General features: G+C 53.3%; 1 protein-coding gene across 1 annotated transcript in view; it reads left to right on the top strand.

Annotated features, from left to right (window-relative positions):
* Nucleotides 1–16,351, top strand: part of OGA (O-GlcNAcase) — a 147,438-nt gene that overhangs the window by 86,291 nt on the left and 44,796 nt on the right. The window contains exons 7-9 of the mRNA XM_075348361.1: nucleotides 406–690; nucleotides 854–1,012; nucleotides 15,703–16,313. Coding sequence (XP_075204476.1) covers nucleotides 406–690; nucleotides 854–1,012; nucleotides 15,703–16,313 — 1,055 coding nt within the window. The remainder of the gene's footprint in view (nucleotides 1–405; nucleotides 691–853; nucleotides 1,013–15,702; nucleotides 16,314–16,351) is intronic.

Raw genomic sequence — 16,351 nt, 5'->3', positions numbered from 1 at the left:
TGAACTCACTTGTCACCTCCCTGCCTGACCCCTAGGTGGGCGGCCCTATTCCAGCTTAGCAGCCCACTGGTGTGCCTGACAGGGTGTGGTGCGAGGTGTCACTTAGGATTTGTGTATGCGGGTGGAGGCAGCACTGCGAGGTGGGACCTATAACCATGGGGGGTTGAGTCCTGCATGGGGAGAGAGAGATCGTGCAGAACCCTGTGACGACCTGACTAGTCCAGGGGCGTCACATATAAACGTCAACTGTTGGATGTAAATGTGATGTGAGGAAAGCCTAAGATGCAGGTCCTGAGTGTACGAGCCTCCGATGTGCTCCCCGGCCTCTTTACTTCACGTTTGCTCCATCTTCTCCATTGTTTTCCTCTACTTTTATGCCATCAATGCTGTCTTTCTTTCCTTCAGGTCCTAAAGTCGTTTCTAAAGACATTCCTGTGGAAACCATTGAAGAAGTGTCCAAAATTCTCAAGAGGTCCCCCGTGATCTGGGACAACATCCACGCCAACGATTACGATCAGAAAAGACTGTTCCTCGGGCCGTACAAGGGCCGCTCTACCGAGCTTATTCCACGCCTCCAGGGGGTTTTAACCAATCCAAACTGTGAATTTGAGTCAAACTACATCGCCATCCACTCGTTAGCTACCTGGTATAAATCCAACATGAACGGCGTGAGGAAGGATGTCGTCATGTGTAAGTATCGGGCTTCATGATGATAAACGTCTGGACTGATAACGGAGCAATCCACTCAATCTCGGTGCTCTTATCGTCTGCGTGTATATTATTTTGGGTGCAAAATAAGATTTTTATAGTTCTAACATTTTAATTTCTCCTCATTTCCTCTTCTCCTTTGCAGCGGACACTGAGGACAGCACGGTATCTATACAGATCAAATTAGAGAACGAAGGCAGCGATGAAGATCTAGAGACCGATGTCCTGTACAGTCCACAGATGGCTCTGAAGTTGGCGCTGACGGACTGGCTGCAGGAGTTTGGCGTGTCCCTCCAGTACAGCAGTAGGTTACTGCTTTCTTCTGTAGCGCAGGCTCCTGAGAGTATCCTGTAAAATTATAATAACCAAAGAAAAGAGTCTTTAGATTTGCTGAGATTAGAGAAACCCAAAACAAGCAATAGTGAAATAGCATCAAATATTTATTAGATGCTGTGTAGGGTATACAATAAATACATTCAATATAGGACCTGGGGAAGGGGTGTGCTGGAGGGGACAGAAGACCCCACGTGTCCCGGAAAGGTAATGAGGGAGTAAAAACTGACCAAGAGTGACCCTACAAACCCTGTAGGCAAGTGCCCAGAGTCCAAGGAAAGAAAGCCTGATCAATTATATGCAGAGGCATTCACACAATAAAGCAGAATTGCCTCCATGTATGATGTGAGATGAGGCAGATTACTCACCAAGGTCAGGTCACTAGGAATACCGTGGTAACACGTGGGGACCGGCGTCCCAACACGTGTTTCGCGTTGGTGGCTTCGTCAGGGGACTGTAAAATTAGCTTGTATTTCTATTGTTTTCCTAGTTGCATTTTCTCTCGCCTTATTTTCTTCATCGTTCCTTATGGGAGACCCAGACCATGGGTGTAATAGCTTCTGCCTCCGGAGGACACACAAAGTACTACACTAAAAAGTGTAGCTCCTCCCTCTGAGCATATACACCCCCTGGATGACCACATCTAGCCAGTTCAATGCTTTGTGTTCAGGAGGTCACACACACACATGCATTCTCATCTGATTTTTGATTTTTGATTTCAAAGAGTTGGAAGAAAAGCGGGTCCAAGCTGGACTCCCGGCATGTCCCTTCTCACCCCACTGTGTCGGCGGTGCTGTTAAGGTTGATTTACAAGGCTGGAGCCTTACATGCCGCGCTCCTTCACCATCCCTCGGGCTCTGGCTTGAAGTGGGAGCCATCACGGTTCTCTCTACTTTGCAGGAGACCGGTCTCCATCCGCAGCCCTTTCAGGACCCTGCCGGACGGAGCGCTCACCCCTCAGGGACCTGGCCCTGCGTCTCATAAGCTAAGTATTGAGACGTTATTGAAGGGTCCCTTGTGCATTTATTGTGGGGAGAGTGTGTTATGTCACTGTGCTGTGATTTCCGGCCGGTTCTCTGGTTTTCTCCTGAGAACCGCGCCGAGGGTGCCTGCTCGTCGGCCGCATGAGAAAATTTAGGCCCCGGCTTCGGCTGCGGCCTAGTTTCGTTTTCACTGCCCCTGCATGTCAGTCATGCAAGGGGACAGTGCGTCGCCGCCCACCGGCCGTTCAGCTCAGGGGAGGACACTCCTCTCTGAGGAGATGTTTCCCTCCCCTGTATTTCTCCTTGGCCCTCCGGTTCCCGCTCTTGGACTAAACCCCGCCCCCCCTCCTCACTCCGGCGCCATTTTATCAGCGTTTACACACTGATCGGCGCTGGCTGCTGCAGCATCTGTCTGGGGGTCCAAGCTGTGGAATCCGGAGGGCACACAAAACGGTCTGGTAAGCCACAACCTCTGGTTGTGGACTTTATTATACACTCTCTGGGGGTCATTCTGAAGGAGTGTGTTCTTTACTGCAGAACCTCCACCTCAGCAGCATGTCTCACACTAGGAGCAAGGCTGCAAGGCTTTACTCTATATGCACTGCATGTAAGCTCATACTGCCTGAACCGAGCACATATCCACATTGTGATGCCTGCTCTAACATGGTGGTGCCTCAGCCTAGAGTCTCCCCAATGGTCCCTCCGGCTGCTCCGGCCCCGGTGGCTGAACCCCCGGCTTGGGTAGCATCGTTTTCTAATGCTATCTCCCAGTCCTTTGCCGACTCCATGGGACAGCTGTCCCGGACTCTGCTGACCATGCATCAGCCCCCTTCTCAGGGCGCCTCTGCTGCTCCGACTCGCTCTGCAGAGCTCACAGAGGATTTTTCATCTGTTCCCGGACCCCGTCCTCCTTAACGGAGACGCAGGGACTCTTCTCCTTCCTCGTCCCACGGCTCTGATTCACGAGCTGAATTGCAGGGCGAGGAAGATGCCTTTACTGTGGGCTCGGACGCTACCTCTATGTACCCCATTGATCTATCCGAGGGTGATGCGGATGTTAGTGACTTGATTGCGTCCATTAACTCCGTACTGAACCTCAATCCACCAGTGTCAGAGGAACAAGCCTCTCTGGTAGAAAAACACCAGTTTACCTCACCTAAGAGAGCAAGGAGTATGTTTTTTTTTATCCACTCCAGTTTTCAGGCCACTGTGACCAAGCCCAGGGCCTGTCCTGACAAACGCTTCCCAAAGCGTAGTTCTGATGAACGTTTTCCCTTTCCACCGGAGGTGGTCAAGGAGTGGGGGCATTCACCAAAGGTAGATCCTCCGGTGTCTAGAATCTCAGCCCGGACAGTTGTGTCTGTGGCCGATGGCACCTCACTTAAGGATCCCACTGACCGCCAGGTTGACCTTCTGGCCAAATCTGTATATGAGGCGGCAGGGGCCTCGTTCTCCCCGTCTTTTGCAGCGGTGTGGGCTCTTAAGGCCGTCTCTGCTTCTCTCGAGGAGATGCATTCCCTCACCAGGGACTCTATGCCCGAAATGGTTGCCTTAACTTCCCAGGCTTCGGCTTTTTCATCCTATGCCATGTCTGCTATTCTGGAGGCTTCTCACCGCACGGCGGTGGCTTCCGCTAATTCCCTCGCGATCCGCAGGATCTTGTGGCTTCGAGAGTGGAAAGCAGACGCTTCTTCCAAGAAGTACCTTGCTGGGCTCCCCTTTGCTGGGTCCCGGCTGTTCGGTGAACAACTGGATGATATTATTAAGGAAGCTACTGGCGGGAAGAGTACTTCCTTGCCACAAACTAAAACCAGGAAACCTGTCCAGGGCAGGAACCAGTCGAGGTTTCGTTCCTTTCGTTCCTCTAACTGGTCATCCTCTAAGCCCTCAGCCTCGTCCACTAACTCAGCCAAGGATCGAAAACCCAGCTGGCGCACGAAGCCGCGTCCTCAGAAGAGCGGAGGAGCCGCTGCCACTAAGGCAGCCTCCTCTTGACTATCTGGCTGCGCCAGCAACGTCCTTGGTCGGTGGCAGGCTCTCCCACTTTGGCGACGTGTGGTTCCAACACGTCTCCGATCAGTGGGTGCGGGATATCATCTCCCACGGCTACAGGATAGAATTCTCTTCCAGCCCGCCAAACAGATTTTTTCTGTCAACTCCCCCCTGCTCCAAGGCCGCCGCCTTCTCTCAGGCCGTGGCATCCTTACAGGCCAACGGAGTAATAGTACCGGTTCCCGCCCGGGAACGGTTCAGAGGTTTCTACTCAAACCTTCCTAGTCCCCAAGAAGGACGGTTCCTTCCGGCCCATCCTGGATCTCAAGCTTCTCAACAAGCATGTTCAGGTGCGGCACTTTCGCATGGAATCTCTGCGATCGGTCATTGCCTCAATGACCCAAGGAGACTTTCTAGCATCCATCGACATCAGAGATGCCTATCTGCATGTGCCAATTGCAGTTTCACACCAGCGTTGGCTACGTTTTGCAATCGGAGAGGAACATTTCCAATTCGTGGCTCTCCCCTTCGGGTTAGCCACGGCCCCTCGTGTATTCACCAAGGTCATGGCAGCAGTGGTTGCGGTTCTGCACCTCCAGGGGTTGGCAGTGATTCCTTACCTGGACGACCTTCTAGTCAAGGCTTCATCCAGTGCAGACTGTCAGCGGAGTGTCTCGCTCACTCTCGCCACGCTTGTTCAATTCGGGTGGCTTGTCAATCTGCCCAAGTCCACTTTGACCCCGACCCAGAAACTTACGTACCTAGGGATGCAGTTCGAGACTCTGCCGGCACTTGTGAAGCTGCCCTTAGTCAAACAGCAGTCCCTACATCTAGCGGTGCGCTCTCTGTTGAAGCCCCGCCGTCATTCCATCAGGCACCTCATGCAGGTGCTGGGTCAGATGGTGGCGTCAATGGAAGCGGTTCCCTTTGCCCAGTTCCATCTGCGTCCCCTGCAGCTGGTCATTCTCTGCTGTTGGGACAAGCGGACCTCTTCCCTGCACAGGCTAGTGGCTCTGTCGCCACAGACCAGGAGCTCTCTTCAGTGGTGGCTTCGGCCCCTCTCTCTGTCCCAGGGACGCTCCTTTCTGGCCCCGTCCTGGGTGATTCTCACCACGGATGCCAGTCTATCCGGCTGGGGAGCAGTGTTTCTCCACCACCGAGCACAGGGCACTTGGACTCCGTCCGAATCAGCCCTCTCGATCAATGTGCTGGAAATCAGAGCTGTGCTTCTAGCTCTCGTAGCCTTTCACCACCTGTTGGCGGGCAAGCACATCCGAGTCCAGTCAGACAATGCGACAGCAGTTGCCTACATCAATCACCAAGGCGGGACACGCAGCCGCCTAGCAATGTTGGAAGTTCAACGTATCCTTCAGTGGACGGAGGACTCCAAGTCCACCATATCCGCAGTCCACATTCCAGGCGTAGAAAACTGGGAGGCAGATTATCTCAGCCGTCAAACCGTGGACAGCGGCGAGTGGGCCCTGCATCCGGCAGTGTTCCGGTCAATCTGCCGCAAGTGGGGCACTCCGGAAGTGGATCTAATGGCATCCCGGCACAACAACAAGGTCCTGGTTTACGTGGCTCGCTCCCACGATCCTCAGGCCTTGGCGGCGGACGCGCTGGTTCAGGATTGGTCCCAGTTCCGTCTGGCCTACGTGTTTCCCCCTCTAGCTCTCTTGCCCAGAGTCCTGCGCAAGATCAGAATGGAGGGCCGTCGGGTCATAATCATTGCTCCAGACTGGCCCAGGCGAGCTTGGTACCCAGACCTGCTCCGTCTGTCCATAGAGGTACCGTGGCATCTCCCGGACCGCCCAGACCTTCTCTCACAAGGTCCGTTTTTCCGCCAGAATTCTGCGGCTCTCAGATTGACGGCGTGGCTCTTGAGTCCTGGATCCTGACGGCTTCCGGCATTCCTTCCGAGGTCATCTCCACTATGACTCAGGCTCGGAAGTCTTCCTCGGCCAGGATTTACCACAGGACTTGGAGAATTTTCCTGTCCTGGTGTCGCTCTTCCGGCCATGCTCCTTGGCCGTTTTCCTTGCCGACCATCCTGTCCTTTCTACAGTCCGGTCTGCAGCTAGGACTATCCCTCAATTCCCTCAAGGGACAGGTCTCGGCTCTGTCATTGTTGTTCCAGCGGCGTATCGCCCGACTGGCCCAGGTGCGCACCTTCATGCAGGGCGCATCTCACATCATTCCGCCTTACCGGCGGCCTCTGGATCCCTGGGACCTTAATCTGGTCCTCACGGCCTTACAGAAACCCCCCTTTGAGCCTCTTAGGGAGGTTTCTTTGTTTCGTCTTTCACAGAAAGTGGTCTTTCTAGTGGCCATAACTTCTCTCAGGAGAGTCTCTGATTTGGCTGCGCTCTCTTCGGAGTCACCCTTTTTGGTTTTTCACCAAGACAAGGTGGTTCTCCGTCCGACTCCGGACTTTCTCCCTAAGGTGGTGTCTCCTTTCCACCTTAACCAGGACATTTCATTGCCTTCCCTTTGTCCGGCCCCTGTGCATCGCTTTGAGAAAGCGTTGCATACTTTAGATCTGGTGTGGGCGCTCCGGATCTATGTGTCACGCACCGCTGCACTTAGGCGGTGCACCTCTCTTTTTGTGCTGACCACAGGTCAGCGCAAGGGTCTCTCGGCTTCTAAACCGACCCTAGCTCGTTGGATTAGGTCGGCCATATCCGATGCCTACCAATGTTCTCAGGTGCCTCCCCCGCCAGGGATCAAGACGCATTCGACCAGAGCTGTCGGTGCCTCTTGGGCTTTCAGGCACCAGGCTACGGCTCAGCAGGTCTGTCAGGCTGCCACTTGGTCTAGTCTGCACACCTTTTCGAAGCACTACCAAGTGCATGCTCATGCTTCGGCAGATGCGAGCTTGGGCAGACGCATCCTTCAGGCGGCTGTCGCCCATTTGTGAAGTTAGGTTTTGCCTACTTCTCAGTTTCTGTTTATTTCCCACCCATGGACTGCTTTGAGACGTCCCATGGTCTGGGTCTCCCATAAGGAACGATGAAGAAAAAGAGAATTTGGTTTACTTACCGTAAATTCTTTTTCTTATAGTTCCGACATGGGAGACCCAGCACCCTCCCTGTTGCCTGTTGGCAGTTCTTGTTCCGTGTGTTTTCACCGGCTGTTGTTGTAGACAGAGTAAAACCCGGAATAACCGGAACCTCTATCTCTACTTGTGGGTGGATGTCCTCCTTCAGCTTTTGCACTAAACTGGCTAGATGTGGTCATCCAGGGGGTGTATATGCTCGGAGGGAGGAGCTACACTTTTTAGTGTAGTACTTTGTGTGTCCTCCGGAGGCAGAAGCTATACACCCATGGTTTGGGTCTCCCATGTTGGAACTATAAGAAAAAGAATTTACGGTAAGTAAACAAAATTCTCTTTTTTATCTTTTTTGTCCTAAGTCATGCAGTGACAAACACAAAACTAAATTGGTGGAATCGGTCTTGAGATAACTGAGCCAAACATACCAATTTATTTTGTTTGCGAGCCTCTTGTCTGTCGGAAAGAAGGATCGGTCATGTTTGATCCTTTCTTACTGTAGGAATTGTCTGGCATTAGTTTTGGTATTATGCACCCAGCAGTGTACTTCTGAAGTATGTATGGGGAGGATTTCTCAGCACGTGTCACTGTTGGATGTCTAGGACATGCCATATTTTCTGGATTATAAGACGCACTTTTCCTCCACAAAATATGGGAGGAAAATGAGGGGTGCGTCTAAAGGCCGCTTTACACTCTGCGACATCGCTAATGCGATGTCGTTGGGGTCACGGAATTGGTGACGCACATCCGGCCGCATTAGCGATGCCGTTGTGTGTGACACCTAAAAGCGATTTTGAATCGTTGCAAAAACGGTCAAAATCGCTCATCGGTGACATGGGGGTCCATTCTCAAATATCGCTGCTGCAGCGTGTACGATGTAGTTTGTCGCTCCTGCGGCTCTGCGGCAGCACACATCGCTCCGTGTGACGCCGCAGGAACGAGGAACCTCACCTTACCTGCCGCCGGCCGCAATGCGGAAAGAAGAAGGTGGGCGGGATGTTACGTCCCTCTCATCTCCGCCCCTCCACTTTGGACGGCCGCTTAGTGACGTCGCTGTGACGCCGCACGGACCGCCCTCTTATAAAGGAGGCGGTTCGCCGGTCACAGCGACGTCGCAGAACAGGTAAGTATATGTGACGGGTCCGGGCGGTGTTGTGCGCCACGGGCAGCGATTTTGCCCGTGTCGCACAACCGATGGCGGCGGGTACGCACACTAGCGATATCTGTACCGATATCGCAGCGTGTAAAGTGGCCTTAAGGCTATATGGCCAATGGACATCATTCCTGCGGATTTTGCAGCAGAAAACCTGCAGATTTATCTGGATTTTCCAGATAAATCCGTAGGTTTGCGCAAATACAGACCCTTCCCATGTTATCCTATGGGTTTTGGGGAGTGCTGTATCAATGCTGCGGTATGTGCGGCTGCAGAACATGCTGCGGATGTCCCGCAGCCACATGTAACTGCATGTCAATTATTCATGCGGAAATATCCCGCCTTTTCACTATGGAGGTAGAGGGCGGGACGTCCGCAGATATTTATGCACTTGTTCCGCAGGTTTACCACAACAAAAATGCTCAAATCCCGCAGCAATGGATAGCTGCGGAAGCCGGGAAGCAGCTGCGGTAAATCTGCGAACAAACTTGCGTCAAAATCCGCGGGTACATTGTCCCATGGGCACATAGCCTTATAAGTGGAATGTAGCTTACCAGAGGATGGTGGAGAATGGTCACAGGAGGCAGGGGCAATGCTGCGGGCGATGAGGTAGCGCCATTCTGAAGATGTCAGTGTTGCGGGCTTCAAATAATAGCGCCCAGAGTTGGCGCGTGCGCAAATGGAGCTCTCAGCTCAAGATCTCATCGGCGCAAGCGCAGCCTCCGGCCCATTGATGTCCCAGCAGCGGGCTTAAGGAAAATGGCGCACGCTCAGATGAGATCTCGGCTTGTCATATTGCCAATAACTCAATCTGTACACATGCTGACTGGGCGGCATTTCTTTGAAGCCCGCACCGCCGACATCTTCAGACTGGCCTGTGCCTCATCGCCCGCAGTGAGCCCCAGGAAAGAGCAGCGCCTGCAGCCCCAGCACAGTGCCACCGCCCTCAGTAAGTATCTGGACCCCCCTCAGTACCACCTGCAGCATCGCCGTACTTCAGCACTGCCCCCACCTTCTGTGAACCCCCCCACCCTGGTAAGGGTATGTGCGCTCACAGCGTTATTCGTGACGGTTTTGCACGTTTTTTTTCAGGTGCGTTTTTGTGCGATTTTTCTTTTTTTTTTTTCTTTGTTTTTCACTTCAAAAAAAAAAAACCAAAATAGACATGTCAATTCTTTCCTGCGTTTTGCTGCGTTTTTGCGTTTTTCCACCCTTTCAATGCATTAGAAAAACGCAGTAAAACGCACCGAAACGCATGTGTTTTTACCACGGGTGCGTTTTTGTGGCCACAAACGCAGCGTTTTTGATGCCACAAAAAATGGTTAGGTGCACACACAGCCTAAGACTCCACCAGGTTATAAAACTGACCCCATATTTGTTCTTGTGGGTCTAAAAAAAAAAAAAAAATCCTTATTTTATCATTTTCCCCTTATACTCGCACTGTCCCCCCCCCTCCCCCACTCCCCAAAACTGGCAAAAAATATAGTGATTCTGAATATAAGAATTAGACCTCATGATAAAGGTGGGTGAATGGGTGTTTATGCTGGAGATGGCTGGCTGCTGATGTACGTTCATGGCCAGTTACAGAGAAAGATCTGTATATTATTGTGTGTAAAGATATTTTATTTCTTTATCGTTCCTATGGGAGACCCAGACATTGGGCGTATAGCTTCTGCCTCCGGAGGACACACAAAGTACTACACTCAAAAGTGTAGCTCCTCCCTCTGAGCTTATACACCCCCTGGAGAACCAGATCTAGCCAGTTTATCGCTTTGTGTTCAGGAGGCATACATCAACACATGCATTCTCATCTGATTTTTGATTTTTGGAAAGAGTTTGAAGAAAAGCGGGTCCTCTGGACCCCCGGCATGTCCCTTCTCACCCCACTGTGTCGGCGGTGCTGTTAAGGTTGATTCCAAGGCTGGAGCCTTACATGCCGTGCTCCTTCACCATCCCTCCGGGCTCTGGCTTGAAGTGGGAGCCAGCACGGTTCTCCATGCTTGGCAGGAGACCGGTCTCCATCCGCAGCCCTTCAGGATCCTGCTGGACCGGAGAACTCGCCCCCAGGGACTTGGAACCCTGCGTCTCAGCAAGCTAAGTACCTGAGACGTTTATATATGGGGGTCCCTTGTACTTTATTGTTGGGGGAGAGTGTGCTGAGTGATTTTTGTGACATTTCCGGCGGGTTCTCTGGCTGTCGCCTGAGAACCGCGCCGATGGTGCCTGCGCGCCGGCCGCACCGCTCAAATTTAGGCCCCGGCTTTGCCGGAGGCCTACATTCGGTTTCACTGCCCTCGCATGTCATTCATGCAGAGGGACAGTGCGGCTCCGCCCAGCGGCCGTTCTGCACAGGGGAGAGACACTCCTCACTGAGTTCATGTCTCCTCCCCTGTAGGTCTCTATGGCCCTCCAGATCCCGCTCTCAGAGTGAGTCCCGCCCCCTCTCTTCACTCCGGCGCCATTTTCTCAGCGTTCTTCCCTGCGATCAGCGCTGGCTGCAGCATCCCTGCTGAGGTGCTTGGGAGTCCGGGCTTTGGCATCTGGAGGGCACACAAACCGCTCCAGCGGTCTGGTAAGCCACAACCTCTGGTTGTGGACCTCTGTATATACTCTCTGGGGGTCATTCTGGCAGAGCCCCCACTTCAGCAGCATGTCTCACACGAGGAGCAAGTCTCCAAAGCTGTATTCAGTATGCACTGCATACTGCCTGAACCGAGCACATATCCACATTGTAATGCCTGCTCTAACATGAAGGTGCCTCAGCCTGGAATCGCCCCCCCAGTGGTCCCTCCGGCTGCTCCGGCTCCGGTGGCTGAACCCCCGGCTTGGGTAGAATCCTTTTCTAGGTCTATCTCCCAGTCTTTTGCCGACTCCATGGGACTTCTGTCCAGGACTTTGATAAATATGCATCAGCCCCCTTCACAGGGTGCCTCTGCTGCTAGGGCTCTCTCAGCGGAGCTCACAGAGGATTTATCATCTGGTCCCAGACCCCGTCCTCCTAAAAGGAGACGCAGGGTCCCCTCTACTTCCTCGACCCGCGGCTCTGTTTCAGACGCTGACTCGCGGGACGAGGAGGATGCCTTTACAGGGGGCTCGGAGGCTACCTCCATGTGCCCCATTGATCTGTCAGAAAGTGACTCAGATGTTAGTGATTTGATTGCGTCCATTAATTCTGTACTGGATCTCAATCCGCCAGTATCAGAGGAGCAACCCTCTCTGGCAGAAAAGCACCAGTTTACCTTGCCTAAGAGGACAAAGAGTGTGTTCTTTAACCACTCCAGTTTTCAGGCCGCTGTGTCCAAGCCCAGGGCCTGTCCTGACAAACGCTTCCCAAAGCGTGGTTCTGATGACCGGTTTCCATTTCCACCTGAGGTGGTCAAGGAGTGGGCTCATTCACCAAAGGTTGACCCTCCGGTGTCTAGGCTCTCAGCCCGGACCGTTGTGTCGGTGGCTGACGGCACCTCACTTAAGGATTCCACTGACCGCCAGGTCGACCTTCTGGCCAAGTCTGTGTATGAAGCTGCGGGGGCCTCGTTCTCCCCAACTTTTGCAGCAGTGTGGGCTCTCAAAGCCATCTCTGCTTCTCTAGAGGAGATGCATTCCCTCGCCAGGGAATCTATGCCCGAAATGGTTGCTTTAACTTCCCAAGCTTCAGCTTTTTCATCCTATGCCATGTCTGCCATGCTGGAGGCTTCTCACCGCACTGCGGTGGCTTCGGCTAATTCCCTCGCTATCCGCAGGATCCTGTGGCTTCGAGAGTGGAAGGCAGATGCTTCCTCGAAGAAGTTCCTTGCTGGACTCCCTTTTGCTGGGTCCAGGCTGTTCGGTGAACAGCTGGATGAAATTATTAAGGAGGCTACTGGCGGGAAGAGTACTTCCATGCAACAAACCAAAACCAGGAAACCTGTCCAGGGTAGGAATCAGTCAAGGTTTCGTTCCTTTCGTTCCTCCAACTGGTCGTCCTCTAAGCCCTCGGCCTCATCCACTAACTCAGCCAAGGACCAAAAATCCAGCTGGCGCCCAAAAGCGCGTCCACAAAAGACCGCAGGAGGTGCTGCCACTAAGGCAGCCTCCTCTTGACTATCTGTCCGCGCCAGCAACGTCCTTACTCGGTGGCAGGCTCTCCCACTTTGGCGACGTGTGGTTTCAACACGTCTCCGATCAGTGGGTGCGGGATATCATCTCCCACGGCTACAGGATAGAAGTGTCTTCCAGCCCGCCAAACAGATTTTTTCTGTCAACTCCCCCCTGCTCCAAGGCCGCCGCTTTCTCTCAGGCCGTGGCATCCTTGCAGGCCAACGGAGTAATTGTACCGGTTCCCATCCGGGAACTGTTCAGAGGTTTCTACTCAAATCTCTTCCTAGTTCCCAAAAAGGACGGTTCCTTCCGGCCCATCCTGGATCTCAAGCTTCTCAACAAGCATGTTCAGGTGCGGCATTTTCGCATGGAGTCTCTGCGATCAGTCATTGCCTCAATGACCCAAGGGGATTTCCTGGCATCCATCGACATCAGAGATGCCTATCTGCACGTGCCAATTGCAGTTTCACACCAGCGTTGGCTACGTTTTGCAATCGGAGAGGAACATTTCCAATTCGTGGCTCTCCCCTTCGGGTTAGCCACGGCCCTTCGGGTATTCACCAAGGTTATGGCAACAGTGGTTGCGGTTCTGCACCTCCAGGGGTTGCCAGTGATTCCTTACCTGGACGACCTTCTAGTCAAGGCTTCAACCAGCGCAGAGTGTCTCGCTCACTCTCGCCACTCTAGCCCAATTCGGGTGGCTTGTCAATCTGCCCAAATCCACTCTGACTCCGACCCAGAGGCTCACGTACCTAGGGATGCAGTTCGAGACTCTGCCGGCACTGGTGAAGCTGCCCTTAGTCAAACAGCAGTCCCTCCAACTGGCGGTGCGCTCTCTGCTGAGGCCCCGCCGTTATTCCATCAGGCACCTGATGCAGGTGCTGGGTCAGATGGTGGCGTCAATGGAGGCTGTTCCCTTTGCCCAGTTCCATCTGCGTCCCCTGCAACTGGACATTCTCCGCTGTTGGGACAAGCGGCCTTCCTCCTTGCACAGGCTAGTGGCTCTGTCGCCACAGACCAGTAGCTCTCTTCAGTGGTGGCTTCGGCCCCTCTCTCTGTCTCAGGGGCGCTCCTTCCTGGCCCCGTCCTGGGTGATCCTCACCACGGATGCCAGTCTATCCGGCTGGGAAGCGGTATGTCTCAACCACCGAGCGCAGGGCACTTGGACTCCGTCCGAGTCAGCCCTCTCGATCAATGTGCTGGAAACCAGAGCTGTGCTTCTAGCTCTCCTAGCCTTTCACCACCTGTTGGCGGGCAAGCACATCCGAGTCCAGTCAGACAACGCGACAGCGGTTGCCTACGTCAATCACCAAGGCGGGACACGCAGCCGCCTGGCAATGTTGGAGGTCCAACGCATTCTTCAATGGGCGGAGGACTCCAAGTCCACCATATCCGCAGTCCACATCCCTGGCGTAGAAAACTGGGAAGCAGATTATCTCAGCCGTCAAACCGTGGACAGTGGCGAGTGGTCCCTGCATCCGGCAGTGTTTCAGTCAATCTGCCGCAAGTGGGGCACTCCGGAAGTGGACCTAATGGCATCCCGTCACAACAACAAGGTTCCGGTTTACGTGGCTCGCTCCCACGATCCTGAGGCCTTTGCAGCGGACGCTCTGGTTCAAGACTGGTCCCAGTTTCGTCTGTCCTACGTGTTTCCCCCTCTAGCTCTCTTGCCCAGAGTTCTGCGCAAGATCAGAATGGAGGGCCGTCGGGTCATCCTCATTGCTTCGGACTGGCCCAGGCGAGCTTGGTACCCAGACCTGCTCCATCTGTCCGTAGACGTGCCGTGGCATCTTCCGGACCGTCCAGATCTTCTCTCACAAGGTCCGTTTTTCCGCCAGAATTCTGTGGCTCTCAGATTGACGGCGTGGCTCTTGAGTCCTGGATCTTGACGGCTTCTGGTATCCCCCCTGAAGTCATCTCCACTATGACTCGGGCCCGTAAGTCTTCCTCTGCCAAGATCTATCACAGGACTTGGAAGATTTTCCTGTCCTGGTGTCGCTCTTCCGGCCATCCTCCTTGGCCTTTTTCCTTGCCGACCCTCCTGTCCTTTCTACAGTCCAGTCTGCAGCTAGGACTATCCCTCAATTCCCTCAAGGGACAGGTCTCGGCTTTGTCAGTTCTGTTCCAGCGGCGTATCGCTCGGCTGGCTCAGGTCCGCACCTTCATGCAAGGTGCGTCTCACATCATCCCGCCTTACCGGCGGCCCTTGGATCCCTGGGACCTCAATTTGGTTCTCACGGTTTTGCAGAAACTCCCCTTTGAGCCTCTTAGGGAGGTTTCTTTGTTTCGTCTTTCACAGAAAGTGGTCTTTCTAGTGGCCATAACTTCCCTCAGGAGAGTCTCTCTGATTTAGCTGCGCTCTCTTCGGAGTCACCTTTTTTGGTTTTTCATCAAGACAAGGTGGTTCTCCGTCCGACTCCGGACTTTCTCCCTAAGGTGGTTTCTCCTTTCCACCTTAACCAGGACATTTCCCTGCCTTCCTTTTGTCCGGCTCCTGTTCATCGCTTTGAAAAAGCGTTGCATACTCTGGATCTGGTGCGGGCGCTCCGGATCTATGTGTCTCGCACTGCTGCTCTTAGGCGGTGCACCTCTCTTTTTGTGCTGACCACAGGTCGGCGTAAGGGCCTCTCTGCTTCTAAGCCAACCTTAGCCCGTTGGATTAGGTCAACCATTTCGGATGCCTACCAGTGTTCTCATGTGCCTCTCCCGCCGGGGATCAAGGCACACTCGACCAGAGCTGTCGGTGCCTCTTGGGCTTTCAGGCACCAGGCTACGGCTCAGCAGGTCTGTCAGGCTGCCACTTAGACTAGTCTGCATACCTTTTCAAAGCAATACCAAGTGCATGCTCATGCTTCGGCAGATGCGAGCTTGGGCAGACGCATCCTTCAGGCGGCTGTCGCCCATTTGTGAAGTTAGGCTCCGCCTACTTCTCAGTTTTCTGTTTATTCCCACCCAGGGACAGCTTTGAGACGTTCCAATGTCTGGGTCTCCCATAAGGAACGATGAAGAAAAAGAGAATTTTGTTTACTTACCGTAAATTCTTTTTCTTATAGTTCCGTATTGGGAGACCCAGCACCCTCCCTGTTGCCTGTTGGCAGTTTCTTGTTCCGCGTGTTATCACCGGCTGTTGTCGTAGACAGAGACTCCGGTTGTTCCGGTTCTTGCTCTGTTTTTACTTGTGGGTGGCTATTCTCCTTCAGCTTTTGCACTAAACTGGCTAGATCTGGTTCTCCAGGGGGTGTATAAGCTCAGAGGGATGAGCTACACTTTTGAGTGTAGTACTTTGTGTGTCCTCCGAAGGCAGAAGCTATACACCCATGGTCTGGGTCTCCCAATACGGAACTATAAGAAAAAGAATTTACGGTAAGTAAACAAAATTCTCTTTTTTTCTTCCCCCCCCTCCTCAGATCGTCAAGTGGCCCACAGCGGAGCAAAATCCACAGTTGTTGGAATGGCGCCTTTAATTTCTACCCCATCCCTCAATGCAGCAACCACCGTCACCACCGTTTACCAACAGCCCATTATGAGCCAAGGGACGGGACTAAGTAACGACCCACCAATGCTATCCAAAGAGGAGGAGAAAAAGCAGCTGGACGAGGAGCCCATGGAGATGGTGGAGGAAAAAGTGGAAGACGTCAATAAGAACGTTAACCAAATCATAACAGACATTGCGGAGGCTAAAATGTCGGAGGAGCTGAAGCCGATGGACACTGATAAAGAGAGCGTGGGTGAGGGCAAGTCCTCCGAGTCCTGCATGCAGGAGGACGTGTGTAACGACATCGCCCCGATGCAGACTGACGAGCTGGTTAACAAGGAGCTGTTTATCCCCGGTCCCAATGAGAAGCCCCTGTACACTGCCGAGGCGGTTAGCCTGGATGACTTGCAGTTACTCGCCGACCTATTTTACTTGCCTTATGAGCATGGACCAAAAGGTGCCCAGATGTTAAAGGAATTTCAGTGGTTGCGTGCCAACAGTAGCGTGGTCAGCGTGAACTGCGTGGGCAAAGACACAGACAAAGTGAGTACAAGAAACTACACGTGACAACCAGACTGCTG

Source organism: Anomaloglossus baeobatrachus, chromosome 5, assembly GCF_048569485.1.
Source record: "Anomaloglossus baeobatrachus isolate aAnoBae1 chromosome 5, aAnoBae1.hap1, whole genome shotgun sequence".
In the NCBI taxonomy this organism is placed as follows: Eukaryota; Metazoa; Chordata; class Amphibia; order Anura; family Aromobatidae; genus Anomaloglossus; species Anomaloglossus baeobatrachus.
Note: the sequence above shows the minus strand (reverse complement) of the source record. Positions and strands in the feature narration are given on the sequence as shown.